Source organism: Gallus gallus, chromosome 7 (assembly GCF_016699485.2).
Source record: "Gallus gallus isolate bGalGal1 chromosome 7, bGalGal1.mat.broiler.GRCg7b, whole genome shotgun sequence".
NCBI lineage: Eukaryota > Metazoa > Chordata > Aves > Galliformes > Phasianidae > Gallus > Gallus gallus.
The window spans coordinates 3,532,596-3,552,371 of record NC_052538.1 but is presented as its reverse complement, the minus strand read 5'-3'; the positions used below and the strand labels follow the sequence as shown (position 1 = coordinate 3,552,371).

Here is a 19,776-nt window from a genome sequence, read left to right as displayed (position 1 = left end):
TTCATCTAATAAAGCCTTCCCCAATGGTTACGCTGTATGCTGTGAATGTGATATGAGCTCTGTAGTCTGCATGTGTGTGTTTGCATGTGCACACCTGAATTTGAACATGCAGAGATCTCCTCAGCATTTTTTTTACAAGCATTTAAAGATGGTTGTTTAATCATTTACCATCCCATGTTTCTTCTCATGACAATGAAATTGGGTGGTAAAGGCAAGTGAGCTGAGAGGAAAAAAGGACAATTTCTGCCTACAGTATTTGTGTATTTGTAATGTGTGTTTACAGTAGAAGTTGTACTTCAGTCTCCAAATGAATCTGAGGCCTTCTTCATCTAGGTATAGGGCAGACACCAGGAAGCTTTACAGAGAGCTTACAGCTCAGCAAGGCAGAGAGTGAGAAGGGGAACAGAGAGGTGAGAAGTTCCCTGTGCCAGCCAGCAGGCTGGTGGCAGAGCTGAGTTCCCACCTCCCCAGGTTGCTGTTAGCAGTCTTTGGTGACAGTGGGTCTAAGCCTTGATCTGTCATGCTGGGCTGCGAAGCCATAGTGATAACACTGCCTGGCTTAGAATAAGAGTCTGGCTTGACTAGGTAACTGAGTTCAGCTGTTTATGATGGCATCAAATATATATATATATCTCCTTTATTTCTCCCTAACAGGGTTGCCTACATGGAGACTTCATAGCTCTCTACAACTCCTTGAAAAGAGGTTGTGGCGAGGTGGGGATCGACCTCTTCTCCTGCGTAACTAGCAATAGGACACAAGTGGGAATGGCCTCAAGTTTGTGCCGGGGGAGGTTCAGGTTGGATATCAGGAAAGTTTTCTTTTCCAAAGGAATGGTCGAGCACTGGAACAGGCTGCCCAAGGAGGTGGTTGAGTCCCTGGAGGTGTTCAATAAATGTGTAGGTATTGTACTAAGGTACGTGGTTTAGTGGCGAAATGAGGTGGTAGGTGGATGGTAGGACCGGGTTATCTTGGAGGTCTTTTCCAACCTTGGTAAGGCTATGAGTCTATGAGGAATATCTATGTGCCAATCAAGTAGCAAGTGACATTATTGTGCAAGAAAATGTTCTTCAAATCTCAGGTATTATCTTATTATTCAGTATTGCTGAGTTCCATGCCTGCAGTTGGTGAGTAATGCTCTTGCTGCATTTTACATTGTTGGAATTGCTTTCCCTGTTATTTTAGTTGTTGCTTTTCAGTCATTTCACCTATTGGAGTCTTTGGTGAATGGGATGCTTAATGAAGAGTGTGAAGTGAGATAATTAGAAGGGATCCCTGATAGGGAGTGGAGCTGATGCTTGTCTTATGTTTCTAGATAAAATGTTTCTCTTCTTACAATAAGGTCAAGTGGCATAATTGTGCATTTTCCTAAAAGCTGAGTGTCCAACTCCCACTGAAGCTGGCTAGATTTTAGGAATTTGCATCTCATGTGATCCCAAACGCTTTTTGGGCCCACTTTCCTTTTGTGTGTGTTTTGTAGCTTAATGGACTTAATGAGACCCAGGGATGCAGTACAAATCAAATGATTTTGAATCAGCATCAAAGAAAAGACAACAGTGGTATGGTCAGCAGTGGGACTGAATTACTGTAGGGCTGCAAAGCTAGTTATGAATGAAAGATGATTTCAGACTTGCTGCATGCCCTCTTTTCTATAAAAGATGGCACAGTCTGTAGAGATATGACTCCATAAATACTTGGAATATGTTCACATTTATGTGGCACAGTGGTGTGAGCATTTGTTAGTTACAAGTAGTTGCTGTAGGAGTTTTGTGCAGTAATCTGGTTGCTGGAATATTGCACAGAGAACTCATCACTTAACTGACTGTTGGTAAGTAAATGTTGAATGTCAGAATTTCCAAAGAAAACTGGATATGCAGAGTCTTGTCTCATCTGCTCTCCTCTGCCAATACCGCTCCACACCTCCAAAAAATATTGAGTAGCTGAAACTATCTTGGCTGGTTCAAGCAGGCTTTATTAAGGAATGAGTCTCTTTCCTATAATAAAAATATCAAACAGCAGTGGAGAAAGGTGTTCTTGATCATTCTTCTAATATGGTCAATAGCCTGGCATCTAGGGTATGGGAAAAAGCAAGTCCTAACTCCTCGGACTAACGAGAGATTTGAAGTCTTATTGCAGTTTCTGTATGGAAAATTCTATCTGTAACTCCCGTGACGGAGAAGGTAGGATTTGGGTCCCCACCTGGAGTCTGTGCACAAAGAGTAACAGTGCTTTGCCCATATCACAGAACAGCTTTCTTCAGATTTCTTCGTGTTTGCTTTTGTCCCCTATGGTGCTTTCATATGGTGGCGTGCATTCATCTTGGGCCCTGTTTGTAGCATTGTGGAAGCTGGTATTTTTTGTTTGCTGATGATGTGAGATTTTGCACAGCAAGAAAGCAAAAGGCTTGTCAGGCTGTGTATGAAAGGGGTAGATTTCCCCCAAGAAAAGCTGAAATAGGAGATCCTGCTTTTACTTAAGTACAAAGCAGTGATTCAGCTGTATGCAATGGCAAATACGTGTCTCTATAGCTAGCACTGTTGCCTCATATTTAGATCCTATATGAGGTGCAATGGGACCAAAGGCTGAAAGAAAAGGGCAACAAAATTGGTCTGAGATTTAAAAATAGAAAGAAGGAAAATATGTTGTAGCTATCTAGCTGCAACCTTGCTATTACCTTTCTTCTGGATGGGGTTGGCTTGATGTGATGTAACGGCGAGCAGCTGAATATCGAGGCACTTCTCTGCTTCTATCAGTGGAGTCGCTTTCAGTTTCTGTGTTGTCTTCCTTCTGCCAGCCATAAATGTCCTTGGCAAAATCACTTTTATTACATATACAAAAAAAAAAAAAAAAAAACCCATCCCTGGCATGTTTATTTCCTGCCTCGCTTCATTGGATGGTAGAACAGACTTCTTGTGTCTGTGCAGGTATGCGTGTAGATGTGGAATCATTAGTATTTAACTAATAGCTTAAGAAGTCTTTTATGTAAAGCAGAGGGTAAGCAACAGAAGCCAAGCTGCTGTTTCTGTCAGTGGGCTTTCCCTCATTCTTCCTGCCAGCGATGCTGGTGTTTCCTGTCTGTTGGTGTAGATGATCCGTTATTACCAATTTTTACAGCAAGTGGTGGTGTGGTTGTGTTTGTTTGTTTTTAGTGGAATGCTTATTTTGTCATACAAGTGTCACTTTCCCCGCTAAAGGCTTTGAAGGTGATGGTGATCTTGAGGTCCCTCCTGCTTCCCATGCTCCCTCCCCCTCACTGGCCTTGCTTGTGGAAGGGCAGCATGCTGAAAATCCCAGGGACTTCCCTTCTGACAGCGCAAGACATACGATGCAGCTGGCTCTGCCCCTTCCCTGCGGTTGCCTTCCTCCTTGAGCAGGAGACATCTGGGCTGCTTGGCTGCACTCCTCTGCACCGCAGCCCCAGACCCAGCACTGTAACTCCTCACCCCCGCCCCCAGGAAGCACCCTGCAGCTTTCTTCCCCTTGCCAGCTCCTTGATTGTTGCTTTATGAGAATTAACCTTTGGGATGGCTGTAATTCTGTTTGTGGATTGCAGTAATGTGTGCACCTGTGCACACATTCAGCCGTCTGTGCCTGTGGTTTTTGACTTGAGCTGGTGGATAGGCATTTTAAGGTTGGTAATAATGGTCTTAAATATCACACGTGGAGCGGTTCTGTGAGTGTAGCCTCTCATATGCCAAAGTGGGTATCCTGTTTGGAGAAATGGGTGTTCATTTTACGTGATAGACTCCTATGACTCTGCCAAATTAATGACGAGTAAAAGGTTTGCACGTGCTGCATTTAACTCAGAGATCATGGTAGATTAGGAAGACTTTATATTTCTTCTATCTCATCTCTGATGAACTTAATCCCGGAGACTGTGAGATGTGAGGAAGGAAGGGACACAACAGAAAAACAAAACAACCAGAAAAAGTTACACAGGACTAACTGGATGAATTGGGCAAGCCAGGGATTTCTTGGTGGTGTTCAGGGATGTGCCGGATCTCTGCACTTGAACTTAACCAGCTTGGTGTGTTGGTTTGTTTTTAAACACTGATGCTTTCTTGAGGCAAACGCTAGAAACTAGATGTGTATGCTGCATCAGCAGGATATACTTGTTAATATATTTTAGTATTCAGAAGTAATCTGTGTCAAGTATTGAATATCTGCTTTCTACTCCACTGGCAAGCCCAAGGAAGTGGCAAGGTGTTGGAGAAGCATTGATTCCTGGCATGTGTCATCAGAAGTGCATTATAGAACTTGGCACAGGGTTTGACTTAGTCCATCTTTTCATATTCTTTAGGGAAGAAGGAGATGAGTGTTGTCAAATCACCGAGTGCCTCCTCTGCTAAGGTCTCCCACATCTGAATGCCGAGGAGCCCAGGTGTAGCTGCTCTTCTGACCTCAGATCAATGACTGAAAATGAATTGAGCTACCATTCGTCCAGCCCTGTGCTGCCTTTGGCATCTGCTGGGGTGAGGAATGGCCATCAGATTGTAGCTTCCCTTGCTTCTTGTGTGACAGGGAATGTCATCTGCTTTCCTGGTGACAGGTGGAGCTTGATTTATCTAGCTCATTGCTTTTTGTATTTTAACAGTAAGCAATACAAGTGTGATGGAAAGAAATACAGCTGTAGAACTGAAGGACAGAGTGCGGTGGAGGCTGGAAAAAGATGTTCATTGCTCTTAAGAATTCACTTGTTATGCTTTGGATAAATAGGATTTATTTATCGGGATAAATCTTGTGGAGCTTAAAGAGAAATTGCAAGAACTGCATTCTTCTTGGTCCTGCCTGAAGTGGAGTGCACAGGCATAACCTGATCAGGTATCTAAGGCAGCTGGGTTTGTTTGTTCATCTGATACAACTTCGGATTTGGTTTTGCATAAAGTTCTTGCACGCTACTGTACCTCGTGATTTACAAGCTGCTTTTTTGAGGCATGACACCTTGAGTCATGTCTTGTGTTATACGTAGTTTCATATTCCATATATACTTTTCCATTTTGAAGATATATATAATTTCCCTTGGCATATGACTCCTTCACGCAAGAAGACGAGTTGTCTTGACAGAGTTGCCTTCTTGCTGTGGCAAATAGCTCACATCGGTGAGAATTTGTATCAAGAAGATTATTAGCTGTGCTGTCCCAGTACCGGCAATAAAATATGACTCTTGCATACATATGTACACATAGGATAAATTAAACGAAGAGTTTAAAAAAAAAAAAAAAAAGGCAAAAATTGCAGGCTGTGCTCCTTACAAGGGATAAGAGATAGTTCTCATTATACAGAGATAATAAGCTGTCACTGATTGGACTTGTGGCCAGCTGACATGGTAACCTCAGTCTTTAACGCTCCTTGCCTGTAGCTCAGCAGCAGTTGCAGCTCAGAGTTAATGCAGAAGCACAGGTCTGTTGTCTCGGCCTGGCAGGTTAGAGCTCGGCATTTCTGGAATGCCGCAGTTGAAGGAAAGGCACATTGAAGCTGCTAGGAGCTTGAAAAATAATAATGCCTGCAGCTGTATAACCTGTTAAACATCAACATGCACTTTCAAAACAAAAAGAAAAATCTCTTGCTCTTCTTCAGAGCGGGGCTGAGCTCAAATGCTGAATGAAAAATGAATTTTTTAGTCTTTTTTTTTTTAATGGGCCCGCATTCTTCTCCTGACGCTTAAAAATTGTCCTGTTTTTTAAGGAGAAGCTGGTTGCTTGGTTCCTGTCCATCAGCTGACACTGAGCACCCCAAGCAGGCAATTTCTTTCAGTGCTTTATTGACAAACCACTTTTATCCAAATGCCAGGGGCAGTGTGGGTGCAATTCTGAGAGAGAGTGATTGGGAACTTGCTCTCACAATCACTGGGGACTCCAAGGTAAATTTGCCCGAAAGCGTATTTCGATGTGAGTGAGAATTGCCATGCAGCCTGTGTACACCGAGCAGGAGAAATCTAATGATAAAGGAAGGAGCGTGAAGTGGGAATTGGAGCACGTATTTGCTGGCTGCGAGTCTGCAATCGCTGGGTCTGTTGAAAGGCAGTGTTGGGAAGCCTCGAGGTTTGTCACAGCAGAAGGCTGGCCAGCTGATTTCCGTCGAGAGAGGTGATGCTGATGTCTGAGTCGGAAGGGTGGCTCTCACCCGTGTTCTCCTCGGAAGCTGACATGCCAGTGGAAGTTATTAAGTGCTGTACTTTGTACTGAGCAAGGCTGTGAGCGCGACGTTTGTCAACTGCTTTTGCTTATTTAAAAAATTGTCATGACAGTAAAAATAGGAATTCAAGACTTGAACTAGAGAAGTTGGATCATAAAATATACATAGAGGCCTCAGGGGGGCCTCGCGTCTCTTGTAGAAGCAGAGACCTGCCAGTTGGTGTGCGCTTGGAGCTGATTGCACTTGATGCTAACTAGTATACCTGACTGGCACTACATTAGTAGCATTAAATGCTATTTCCCAGCGCTGGAGTAAATAGAGACCCGAGCTCAGTTCTGCTCCAAGGCTCGGGGCTGAGATTGGCTTAGCCAGACGCTCCCTGCAGGTTGGAGGAGCTTTGGGAAACTTGAAAACTGCACACATATTGATCTCGCTTGAAAATCATGAGCTCTTGAACAGCTTCATTGCAAAATGCAGTGCTAGCTGAATAGTCCCATTTTTGCTAGACACCTAACCTTATATGCATGAGGCTTATGGTGGATTAATTTAACAAGTGTTAAAGCTTCTAGAGCAGAACAGGAGTTGTGATCCTGAACGAGACCAAGCCCTGTTCATATTTGCTCTGCTCCTTCCCTTCCTTTTGTGTCAGCCACTTTTTTTGACAGCTTACAATACCTCCAGCAAGTGGCCAACTGTGAAAGCTGGCAGTGCGCTTGTGCAGATGAGCTAGGTGCTATGTGACTGTCTCCCCCCTGGCAAAGTGTGTAATTTGTGCTATATAATGATTCTTCACGGGCCCAGGGCATCTGATCCACATCAGCTCCAGAGCTTGTATTTCCTTGTTAACGGTTTGCTTACACGGTTGCTTAAATAGTGTGGTGGCCTTGATCATTTTTATTGTCCTTGAAATATTCTGCATTTTTGTGCACGTGTGATTTGTTCGTGGTGTTCTTTCATGGGAAGCAGCTGTCTGTTGTTATTCAGGGAGCGATCAGATAGGTGAATAGACGAGGAAAAACAGAGTGTGGGGGGAAGATGGAGAAACACTGAAATGGAATCACTCTACCGTGCTCCCAGCAGGGAAATTTAATGTCTGGCAGTACTACTTTGCATTGACTCCAGCTACTATCCGAGGCCTGCTGCCACTAAGAAAGTACTTTTGTGGCAGTGGGTCCTTCAATATCCGGCCTATTCTCTTCCTGAAATGCCTGTTTTCTCATTGGCATGCATGGCTGGATCCTGTGACAAAACTAGAAGCCCACAAGAGCACCTCCAGCCAAAAGTAACTCCTCAAAAACCTGCAAGAAATCAACTCAAATTTCCTATCTAACTTGGATCATTAATTAATTCTATCTCTGCCCCCATTATACCATTAGAAATATTGCCTGTGTCCAAAAGCATGATTACTACATCTGTTAGGAAAGGGAAGAAACAAAAGAATTAATGTTGATGATAATTTATACTGACACGCCGAGGATGGGGAAAGCACTCAGGGCACTGAAGACCTGGCCAGAGATTTCAGCTGAACATTTGGAACAATGTAATGATTTGGGCATTGTTCTTTCTTCTCCTTTTGTTGTTTGCTGCTTTCTTGTTTGATTTTTCTTTTCTCTCTCTTTACCTCAGTGACCCTAACGAGTTTTAAAGTGCCTGCCGTGCTAATGCTGTGTTTACACGTCAACACTGTAAATATGTGGTTAGCAGGGAAATCTTTCAAGTGGTCCTTTTATTGTTTCAGTATTTCAAAGGATCTTATGTGATCCTTCTCTGTAGTACTCTGCAATTCTGTGCCCATAGGGTCAGACTGGTGGTGCAGCCATGCAGGTGGTTAGAGAAAGGAGGTGGCTTGGCCTCTCCACCTACAGTTTCCCTGGGGATGTCAAGTCTTTGGCTCTGTTATCCATGAGTTTGCTCAGCCTTTTTTGAGATCCTTGGCACTGCCTGGTTCATTAGCCTCATGAGGCAGCAAGTCTCAGCTATTCAGCATGACCCACGCAAAGAATTTTTCTTTCATCTCTTGGAAAATCAATCTTCTCCTAGGTTTTGTTTTATTTTATTTTATTTTTTACCAATTCCCCTCGCTTCTCAGTCTGTAGCACCTGGCAAAGTGCAGTTCCTTAAGCTTTATCCACTGCATTAATGATTTTGGCAAACCTTTAGAATTGCATTCTCGCTTCAGCTTTCGCCTCCCTCAGCTGGGTAGCATCTCCTTATGTGATGCAGCAGCTTCATCCCCTTTACCACGTCAGTTGCCCTTGGCTAACTGCTGCAATCTTCCTGAGACCAAGACTGTGTGCAGGATGGGGGCATGCCGAGGGTTTGTGAAGTGGCAAAACAACAGCTGTCCCTTTCACAGTAACCCTCCAGATGATTCACAGCATTTTGTTGACTTTTTTTTTGGAGGCCACTGCACAATGAGCTGGTAATTTCAGATAACTGTCACTGTTGACTCCAGGATCTCAAATTGTGACTGCCTTGAGTGTCAGCATTATTCAGGCATGGTGTAAATAAAAGGTAATGCATGGAGGGGGGGGGGGTAATAAACTTGCCTAATTGGGCTCAGCTGCTTTCTTCTTCCCCACTCACTCAACTTCAGGTTTTTGCTGGAACGCATCATTTCTTCAGCATTTGACTACGCAGAATGGTAATTTTCATCTCCAGGCCTTAAGATTTCATGATTTAGATCTCCATTCTTTAGATCTCTGATGATGAAGATGTTGAATGAAGTCCTTGCAAACAGGTATGCCTGGGAACACCAATGCTAGATTTTCTTCGCACCAAAACCTTTTACTTCTTAACCAGCTTTTGGTCCAAATAAGAACACTTCCTTCATGCCAATGGTAACTTAATTTGACAACATAATATTAAAAATTATAGGTAGAATAAAATTATTAAAAATAAAATTACAGAAAATAATGTTAAACCGATTTTTTTTTCCATGTGAACTTCGTCAATGGTCCTTGGAGAATTCTTCTCATCCATACACCAACTGATTACTCATATGAGTCCAGAATACCAAGGCAGGATTTCCTCTTCTAGATGACAGTTTGTTTCCCTACAAGTTTCTATTAATAACACTAGAGCTTTTATTACTTCTAACAAACTTGACCTTCTTAGCAGGACTATAAATTTGACTTGGAGGTCTCCAGCTCCCAGGCTGCCCTGTGGGGCCATTTTGGTGATAGACTTCTCTCTGTCTATCTGCCATCTTGTGGCCCAGCAGCTGCTGGTGCTGAGACTGCACATCATAGCCTATTCTGGTGTGTTCTTGGAATTTCTTCACAACTCTTGGGTGAATACCACCCTGAATGCATGTACGGGTTAGGGGATGCTAGAAAGGAGCTCTGCAGAGAAGGACCAATATATCCTGGTAGACAACAGGTTGCCCATGACCCGACAGTGTGCCCTTGTGGCCAGGAAGGCCAGTGGTGTCTTGGCATGCAAAAAGACCTTGGGAGAAGTATGTGGTTCTCCTCCCCCTTTACTCTGCGTCCAGTTCTGGGCTCTTCAGTTCAAGAAAGACAGGAAATTTGTGGAGAGAGTCCAGCAGAGGGCCATGAAGGTGACTAGGAGCCTGGAGCATCTCTCTTATGAGGAAGGGCTGAGAGCCCTGGAGCTGTTCAGCCTGGAGAACAGGAGGCTGAGAGGGGATCTCTTAGCAATGCTTATAACTGTCTAAATGGTAGTTGTCAAGTGGATAGGGCCAGGCTCTTTGTTGATGCTGCTGAGGCTTCTGTGTTTTCCAGCCCTGAGCAGGGCCCAGCATTTCTTGCAGCTTCTCCCTCCTCCTGGAGCAGCGTTGGTGGGGCTGCCCTGAGGAGCTGCTCCCCTTCATGAGGGTCTGAGAGGAGGAAGGAGGAGGTCAGTCCTCCTCACTGCCTGTTTTCACCACAGAAAGGAGCCGAATCCGCCTGCTGTGCCTGGCTTGTGGGTGACGCATGTGTTTTTGGCGGGAATTTGTGCAGCCCCTGCAGGCCCCCACAACGAGCGCCGAGCAGTAACCACCATGCAGACCAGGACCTTCCATGGGCTTTGGGAGCGTTTGTAAAGTTTCCCCTTCTCCTTCAGGTAAATGCCCTGTTCTTTTTCTTCCTTTTTCATTCCCCTGTGAGGGCCACTGAGGAAAGCAGGGCTCCTGTGGAGGAGCTGGCTCCCGCAGTGCCTCAGGACAGGCTGCTCCCCGGGCACCAAGTGGGGCCTGCTGCCCTGCTTCTCCTCAGGGAGCATTGCTGTCATCAGGCATCGGTGTTTGCTGAAGGGACATGCAGGGTCTGGGGGTGTTCTTGAGGTCTTTCTTTGGAAAGCTCATTGTTTTCTTATTGCACTTGGTATCTCACGGTGGTAAGTTCTATGAGTATGCTATGGCCAGGTGCTGAGTGCCTGAGAGTGGAATCAAAGGCAAAGGTCTGACTTAAGTGTGAGCATAATAATGGAATAAAATCAGTCCCTTTGCAGAAATGATCTCTTTTCTCCGTGCAAATTGCCCTGTAGCTCAAAAAAGCCACAACGGGGATGTAAAAAGGGCACGTGAAGCAGGAGGCAGCATGTCTCAGAACTTGGGAGAGGCTGTAACGAAGAGCTGTCGGTGCGTTAGCAAGATGGTTGTCACAAAACATCAGAGCGTGACAGGTCTCGCATGTCAGGGGCTCAACAGATGCTGCAGTAAATGTGCTGTCCCAGGCAAAACCGTGTAATTAACACTGCTTAACTTGATGGCATTTGGATAAATGCAAATTGAAAAAGCATTAAAATAGCGTCATTATTAATGCGTTCCCTTAATAGTGTATGCGTGTGGGGTGCCTCCTGAGATTTCTAATGAGTTGTGCTTATACACAGTTGATACGAAAAGGGCTGGCGTGGGTTGCTTTGCAGCGCTGCTCCGTTGCAGTCTTTTAAAGTATTTGGTAACAAGACGTGTTTGTTTAGGCTGCGGAGAACAGGTGCTTGTTTTTCTCTTAGCACAGACAGAGCATTTTGTTACCCTCCTCCTCGCAGCAGCTTGCTGTGCTGTGCTTGGCGCTGTGTAAGTGCTGTCCGTAGAGCTGCCGTCTCACGTTTGCAGAGTTTGCCAAGCAGCACCAGGGAACCCCCCTGCACTGACACCCGTGCAGCGTTGCCTGTTGTCCTAATGAGCTCATCTCCGTTTTCAGCTGTGGACCATGGGAGGCAATAGCAGTGATTAAAGATCCTGCGCACTCTTTTAGGTTTCTCATTTCTCCTCATCCTCATCAACTCCTCACAATGCTGTGGCGATATGTAGTCCCTGTGAAAAATTAATAGCTATGAGCTCCTTGTTACTGAGGCAGCCTTCTGATGTCCTGGCAAGGGAACAGCATAGTGGCTAGCAGGCAGCCAAGCTGCAAGTTGGGATCAAGGTATTTCTTGTTGTAGAAGATGGCTGCCTGTCTTACTTGTTTTTTTTTTTTTTTTTAGTTTATTAGTAGATCAGTGCCACACACTCTTTTCAAACTTGAATGCAGCTTCATATCTGAAGTCAGTGTCATGGGTCTTTCCTGAGTTAGTTTCTGTGTTAGATCCTTTTCTTGCTCTTTATGGCCTCTGCAGAATGTGCCAGCCTGCAATTCCAGCCACACTGAAGACTCTCACAAGCTGTCCTTGACAGGCTGTTGCCTGCTCTGTTAGAACAAATTGCTATGCTAGCTGTTCGCTGTTACAATGTAGATGTGTTTTTTGATCATGCCTATGTCCTTTGTCATTGCATATACTAATACACACATTAAGTCAACGGTATCAGGTCATGTAAATCAATGATAAAACGCCATCTGTTGTAACGATGAACTACTTCTGTGTTGACTTGGCTGCAGTATTTGCTGTATAGGTGAATTGGTTGCATTGCATAGCTGAGGTTCCCTGGAGGTGTCCAAGGCCAGGTTGGATGGGCAGCCTGGTCTAGTATTAAATGGGGAGGCTGGTGGCCCTGTCTGTTGTGTGCAGGGCTGGAGATTCATGATCTTTGAGGTCCCTTCCAACCCCGGCCATTCTGTCATTCTCTGATTCTGTGAGGTTAAGCTAACTCGATTAGATTTAATTGGGATGGCTCCCTTTCTTTTCTCGGTTCCCTTTCTGAAGGTCTGAGATCGTATGGTAAAATAGATGAGAATATTGACACCGCAGAACACTTGTTTTCTCAGAGTCTGCCAGATCAAAGCTTTCCAGGCTTTCTCTTTCCTTTTGAAACTGAATCTGAAATTGATCCGTAAAGTATGTTTGCTGTCGTTGGAGCAGAGCTGGGTATCTGGGCTCCGACTGAAAATTCTGATCCAGAAAAACGTTCTTGGTTTTAGATGGAATACCATTGATTTTGGTGTTGCGTAGTGTGAGCTGCATCCGCGCTACATCGATTGCTGAAAGGTGACCAAGGTGAGGTTGGCACATCTCTGTAGGTTTTCAAGGATTAAGGAAATATTTTCCCTCTCGCCGGTGCTTGCTTCTTTGTTCCCATGGTGATGGCTATTAGTGTGTCAGACCAGCTCTGAAGTTGTAAGGAACAATAACCAAGTTGCATGTAATATTTTGCCAGATAGTTGAGTAATAGGTTTTGAAACGCGTCCGTGTTTTTTGGGGTGGCCAGCGGAAGGCACTTATTGCACAGTCCTAGGCACTGTACAGATTTGTGGGGAAAAAAAAGATCCCTTTAAATCTCCTTTTAAAATTAGACCTAAACTTGCCTTTTTAATGTATATGATGTAAGCTTACAAGCAAACACGTATGAAGGTTTTTTTTTCTATGTCCTCTTGCAAAGAAAGGCAGTATTTAAGATAATCAAAGGGAGGAGTTACTTAGAGCTAGCATTTTTCACATCCATCGGCATATGTGCTGCCAGACAAAGCAGCTATTTCAGAAAGGGAGCTTTCATTAACCTCAAACCCGTCCCCAGTCTGTCAAACACAACTGACTGTAAGCTCTGTTGCCGGAGAGCCTTTGACGAGCAGCAGCTCAGCGGCTGCGACCAACTCACTGGATGAGTTCTGAGCAGGAGCTGTTGTTTAGAGGGTAAGGGAATATGTAGGCCTTGGCTAACATGTATCCATAGTGAAATTCATCTCTCCACACCAGACTGCACACTCTCCATTGTAGAATGGCAGTGGCCTGCATGTTCAAGTACAGGTATGTTCCTCCTGCTCTAAACTGTCTGACAGCTACAAGAGCTGTGTGTGCTGTATTAAGCACAGACTATCCTTTTTTTTTCCCCTTCTTTTTCTCTTTTTCCTCCCCTTGTTTCTACAGGCTCTAATATAACAGAGTCCTGGTTTCCTGGGGAGTTTCCAGGGTGATTAGAAAGGAATGGCACAGCTCTTTAGTTTCCATTTGGAATCAGACATAACATGAACTTGCTTCATGTCTAAATATTATTATTACTATTATTTTAAGAAAACAAACAGGAAACTAAACCTGGCACCCCATAAGTGCAGCTGGCACTGCCAGTACAGCAGAAGCAGGGATAACATAGCCCTGTGGGAAATGTTCTTTGCGTAGTGGAAAGAAATCCCTCCCGCAGCACTACATGCAGATGGGCACACAGGCACCCTCACCAACGCGGTCTCAGTGCATGCTGGCAGGAGGCAGGGCTGTGATGGATGGTTGCCTGGCTAGAGAAGTGGGTGCTGGGTGCCCCCACCCCTGCTTCATTATTCAATTACACGGCGGCCCGAATGCTGGCCGATAAAAATGCATTTTCACCCGTAGCTGTCTTCCATTTAGTCTGTCATGTTAATAGTGAAATAAATTGCTCTAATTGCCTGCAAACTTCATCAAATTCATATTTCTTCCCTTTTTTTTTTTCTTTTTTTTTTTGAATTGAATATTTATTAAACTTCATGTCATGTCTTGCTTGGTTGGTAAAAGTGGTCCAGTCCCTGCATAACATTATGCTTTAAAATACAGGGTGTCATGTTTTCCTCCTTCTCTGGAATTTTAATTTAGGCTGTGAAGTTTTTGCATTTGTCTTCATATTAATCATGCTATTGGAAGGAAGAGGAACAAGTTTCCCAACACCTTTGTCTATACATAGACTATGGTTCCAATCCATCCTCGTGTCTAAGTGGTCCTGGGCCAAGTATGAGCCTGGCATGAATTTTCTGGAGTTTGCTGCTGTGTTGCAAGGAGTGGGAATGTGAGGCTGTTTTCAGAATACCAGAGCCAGTTTAGATTTGTGAAGCGCTCATCTGGCTTTGGGTTGTTTGTGTACCTTTTCACTGCACACATGTGCAGGGGAGTCAAAGGAAATGTGCTCGAAAGGAGCACTGTTCAGAGTCCTGCAGAAACTTTGAAGGGAAATGACATAAGCCTGAATTGATTCTGAATTAACTGTGGGCTTAATACTTCAGGCAGGTGGGAGTGGGGAGGAGAGAGGAGGTTGCTCCTGGATTTGTTTCTCTATGTGGCAGAGAATCCTCCAAGAAAACCCAATGTTATGAGGCATGTGAAAGACAGAGAACAGGAAGCACTAGAACATCGACTAATATTTACTTGCAACCATATTAGTATGACACTGTAATTTTCTCAAGGATGCTTAAATAGCAATCTCTGCTGCCACTTCTTTTTTTTTTTTAATAATTATTTCTTGAAACTAATTTCTACACTTTGTGGTCACGGGGAAAATAGAAGCAAAACCAAAAGGTTCCAAAACCATATGGCAAAGAAAAAAGTTTTGAAGTGACTAAGCTACTATTTGCAATGATTTTTTTAATGGCATCGTTTTAGTGATAATTGTATTTATTTTTGAACAGCTCCTGGTTTGCAAGGCTGTGCTTTTAGAAAGCTCTGGGATAGCATCATCATTTCTGCACAGTATTCAGCAACACAGGCACTTCTTCCATATGTTTAAAAGTCAGACATGGGGACAGGTACTGAGGGAGGACTTGAGGTACCGTAATTCCAGTTGTGTGTTTACCTGAAAGGAGAATAAAGCACCTAAGCTCTTGCGAGAGTGAAGAAGAAAGATGTTCTAGTGGCCAGAGAATCATTTGGCTGCTTTGTAAACAACCCTTTTTTTTTTTTTTAAGCTCTTCCAGCATTTCTCCTTCTTCCCCCTGATCAACTGCAGTGCCCATCTCTTGACTTTAAGAGTAGCACTTCTCTACCTCTTATGTCTCTGAAAAGTACTTGCTAGCTCATCTATAAGGTGCTCATCATCAGGTTCTGGGAGTGAGGGTCCAGCACAGCAGGCCATGCCTGCCAGCTCTGCTGCTGGGTGGGTGACTGCATGGGGAGCTTGTCCTTCTGCTCCCCTTCGGAGGAGATCCTGGAGTGGTTGCCACAGCAGTTGTAGTATTATGCTTTGTTCCTTACATAGATTATCGTGTCCAAGTTTGTACTTGGATTTCTTACTTTTGCCTCCTTTGTCAGCTTTGCCATTTCCAAAACTCGCAGGAGGTAAAATTCCGCCTGCTCAAACTCAGAGGAAAGCAGAGTCGTGCCAAGTGATCACTTCCTCCAACTGTTTGTAGGTTTTCAGTGCTGCCTGTCCTCTTCCTTTTTTTCTTTTGCTCTGCCCTTTAACTACTGATAATTGACGTTGTAAACTTTGGAATGAGCAACATCTTCCTTTGAATTTTTTTTCTTGCTTTTCCCCTTCCCAAACTTCTAAAAAAAAACCAGTATTATTCTTCATGGGTGTCATTGGGAGCATGGTATGGATGCATAAACAAGGTGCTGAAGTGAGAATGCATATTCATTTTAAAAATAATAAAAAATTGACCAGCTTGTTTTTTCAACCTAAGTAGCAAATGCACTGAAGGGAGTTTATCCGTGTGTGTGAAAGGCTTTTATCAGAACGCTGATGGAATTGCACATAATGGTTTTGTGCACCTTTCATAGTCAGAGAAGCCACAATGGCAAAGACTTGCTGAAGGAATCTCATCCCATTCAATAAAAAGGAAAAGAAAGTTAAAAGTGCGATTTGTATTCCAACTAAAGAAATGAATGTGGAAGTACTTATCAACAGGCACAGCTTTCATGTTTATTCATCCTAGGACTACAAGCACATATTTTAGCATCTGAATGATTATAAATATGTTTACTAGCTATCAAAATCAGAGCTATTTAATTTGAGTATACCATTTCATATTCAGAGGCGTTTTGCTTTTCACTAGTAGTGTTAGTTATCCTGTTCAGCATTCACGGTTCTGGCATTCATCATTGTTAGCTCGCAGCATATTGAGATACAACTGAGGAGCGGTGTCAGAGAGGTTAAGGGACATCGTTGTGTATTTTGATTACTCTTGCATCAGTGTGGCTCGACAGAAAAATTGGCTACATTATGAATATATGCAGCATTACCCAGCATATCAGAAAGGCAGCATTTTTCAATTTTTCTTGTTTCAAGTAATGTGCATGTCCAAAGGAAATTCTAAGTATGGAGTCAATAAAAGAAGCCTGACTCAATTAAAAATGATTGCTTGCTTTGAAATACCTATCTCTAAAAAGCACCTTCTGTGGCTGGAACAAAACCAGTGATGATGATTGTGACAGACGAACCCATCGGGGCACACTTGCACAATGCTGCATTCATTTCCTAGTTGGTCTTCTCCAACACCACAGAATGTTAATTTGCTGTGGCTCCCAACTTCTGTTCTTGTTCCTTTTTTTTTTCCCCTTTTTTTCCTGCCTGGTAAGATGTCTTTGCTCAGAGTTCATCCACCTGGAGCTTACATCAGCAAGATGAACAGCCCACAAAGGTTTGCTGGAGTCAACAAAAGGAAAGAGCAGAGAGAAGGAGATAAGCCCAACAATTCACACAACAAAGCTTCAGTAGTGGCCGTGGACACTGTAACTACCCCAGTGAGGACAGTGGGTAGGAAACTCCTTCCTCATTATGAGCATGTTTTGCTGTGGAAGACTTCTTAATGACCTAAGCTCTCCTCTGCAAAAGTTCTTGCACAAGTGCCAAACACTGAAAAGGTCCGTTTGGGACGTAGCTTCCTACTTCCCTCCTGCCTGAGTCCCGTTCGACCTCTTTCCTTTCCCAGAACCTGTAACAGATTATTCCAAATGAAATATGAGTGCCAGTAACGTTAATGGTCAGTTTCTTACAAGCTTTGGGCTTGCTTCACAAACCAGTGCAGAAATCACACAGTTTTGTGAACATCGCTGTTTGACTACTGTCCTGTGAATTACAGTGAGTTAAATGTAAATGTATATGAGGTCTCTCTCTGTCCTGCCTGCGCTGAAGTTTAGTTTTGTACCTCTTATTTGTTTTGGAGCATTTTTCCTCATTGCCCTCGGTTTCCTGTGGTAGTGCCCTGCTTGCTAACTGCAGTACAGCAGCGTGCCTCCCAAATAGCCCATCCCTGTTTTTCTCTTCCTTTCCTGGCTTTCCTTCCCAGGTTATGCACTTGATTTTCCTAATGACCAATTCTCTTGAATTCTTCCTTTGCTGCTAATGCAGACAGCTACCCCTACTGCAGTCTTCAGTTGTGAACAGTTTCCATCCAGCTATTAGGCATAGTGTTGGATATCTGCTGAGCCCCCAGAAAAGGACTTCAAATGTAAGGAAAGTTATCCTGGCAGCAGTGATCTGGCCAGAACTGCCCACAGTGCCTCTCTCCCATTTCCTGTTGTACTTGCTGTGGTGCTATGCTGTATGGAATTTCTTCCTATAGTGTTAAGTCTGTAGTTCAATATTATTTCTTCCTTGTAAGTTTATTTTTTTCTTATTCAGGCCCTGCGTTAATCATTTTTGAGTGCATAGTAGCCTTCTTCAAGACATTGTTCCCTTCCTCTCAATCTCTGGCTTGCATACAGGTTTTTTGTATTTTGTGTGATACTAGTGGTGGCTACAGGCAAAGAATATTATTTTGTAATCAAAGTGTATTGCATGAAGGTACTGGGAAGGGAAAGGAATTTCCTTATATATTTGTTTTTTGGGGGAAAAAAAAAAAGACAAAACACCAAATAGTTGTGGTTAATGGGTGTATACTAGGCCTGGATGTCCAAAAGCATTTGGCATCCCCCAGCTCCCATTGGGGTGACTGGTGCTCAGTGTGAACGAGGGCAGGAAGGTCAGCAGCACCTTCTGCTGTTATCTCACTTACGTGATAAGCCCCCCAGCACAGCATCTACCCACTAACAGCTGAGCGGATGGTTGATCTGATGTAAACCACCATGTGGGATAATCCATCGGAATGGCTGTAACTGTGTAAGTCTACTGGACTCACAAGAATTGCATGTCTTTGCTGTAACCAACTGCTGTATTTCAGTATACAAAGGAGTATGCAAATTCCCTAGCTGGTGAAAACTTTATTTATGGCCCACATAGCCTTCAGCATGTTTTGCAAATTCTGTTTGTCCTTTAAAACCATCTCTAAGCTATAACAGTCCGTAAGGCAGGGTTGTAGAATTCTCTTTCCTGGAAAGTTATTTCTGTGGTCACGCATTCAATTAACGGAGAAATTGCCCATAATGGTGGGGTTGAGTTTCCTTCTCAGGTGAACCCAGCGATTTGGTGTACTTAGTGGTTCTCAAATGTGCCCATACTCCCAAACACAGCACCACCCGAATGTGGAGGCATCTGCACAGTCTGCTTCATTTTTTTTCAGGCAGGGGACCCTCAGCACTTTCTGAAGATTGGCCCTTTTTCTTTCTGTTAAGTATCAAAAGTTGCTGCTACTATTGGAAAAAAATAATTTTCTTTGCTATTGCCATTTGAAAGCAAGTTGCAGTACCGAGCCTGAGTTATTTCCTACTTTATTTACTCTTCTCAGATGGGGAATATGGGAGAAAAGCATCCGGTATTTGTAGGGAGATACTTGTGTTCCTCTGCCAGATACAGAGCAGTGAAAGAAGGCATTATGCATAACAAGATATTCTCAGGAGATCTGTTTAGCAGAAGGGCACGGTGTTAGATGTAATTTGTTTACTGACTTCCCAACAATGGTGCAATGGACCAGGAAACGTCACTAAAGTAATGAGTCCTTTCCTTTTTTAGAGTGATTATGTTTGAACAGTGCAAATTAACCTGCTTTCTGAGCCTGCTGCTTAGGTGAAGCAATTTGCTGATGTAAAGGCATCCCCCCGACTTCCTCCGGAGCTGAGGTAGAGGATGCTGAGTACGCGCATGCGTAGGACCTGTAAATCTAATGCAGGAAGCAAGCAAGCTGATCTAATCCAGGACCTACTGTGTAGAAAGATGCTACTGTAACTCAGGTTAGCTCAACTGGAAGGGCCTGCATACTTTCTGAGGGAAGAATTACTGCAAATACTCCGTGATCTTTTCACACAACAGAAGTGTCTGTCAGCTACCCCTGCTTGCTTGTGCCTGGAGTGCAGGCCATTGGAGGACAGCCCATTGTTCAACCTTGTGGCTCACTGCAGTGACTGGGCACTGATATTATTGGGGATGCTATCTCTGAATTATGCGGCATCCTTACTGCTGTGTATCAAACACTGTTTCACGTTGCTGGCAATAATGAGCTGCAACTTGAGCTCTGCAGAGGAGTATCTCAGTATCTTGGGAAGGGTGTGCAATTAATGAGGGAACACAGAGCACGTTTAGGCACATGCTACTGGTTATGTGTGCTTGACCAGAGCAGAGAAGCACATTGTAGCAACTCTAGCTGAATCTGATAGTGAACTGCCTGTAAAAGACCTGGTTGTCATTCTTTCTGAAACGTTTTTTTTTT

The 19,776-nt window shown here is 43.8% G+C and overlaps 1 protein-coding gene across 6 annotated transcripts in view; it reads left to right on the top strand.

Moving 5' to 3' along the window:
• ERBB4 (erb-b2 receptor tyrosine kinase 4) overlaps nucleotides 1–19,776 on the top strand; it is a 491,485-nt gene that overhangs the window by 72,763 nt on the left and 398,946 nt on the right. Inside the window, 1 exon segment of one of the 6 annotated variants that reach the window (NM_001030365.1) lies at nucleotides 10,097–10,201. The exons of the other annotated variants lie outside the window; for them this stretch is intronic. Coding sequence (NP_001025536.1) covers nucleotides 10,159–10,201 — 43 coding nt within the window. The 5' untranslated portion in view covers nucleotides 10,097–10,158. 6 annotated transcript variants of the gene reach the window in all.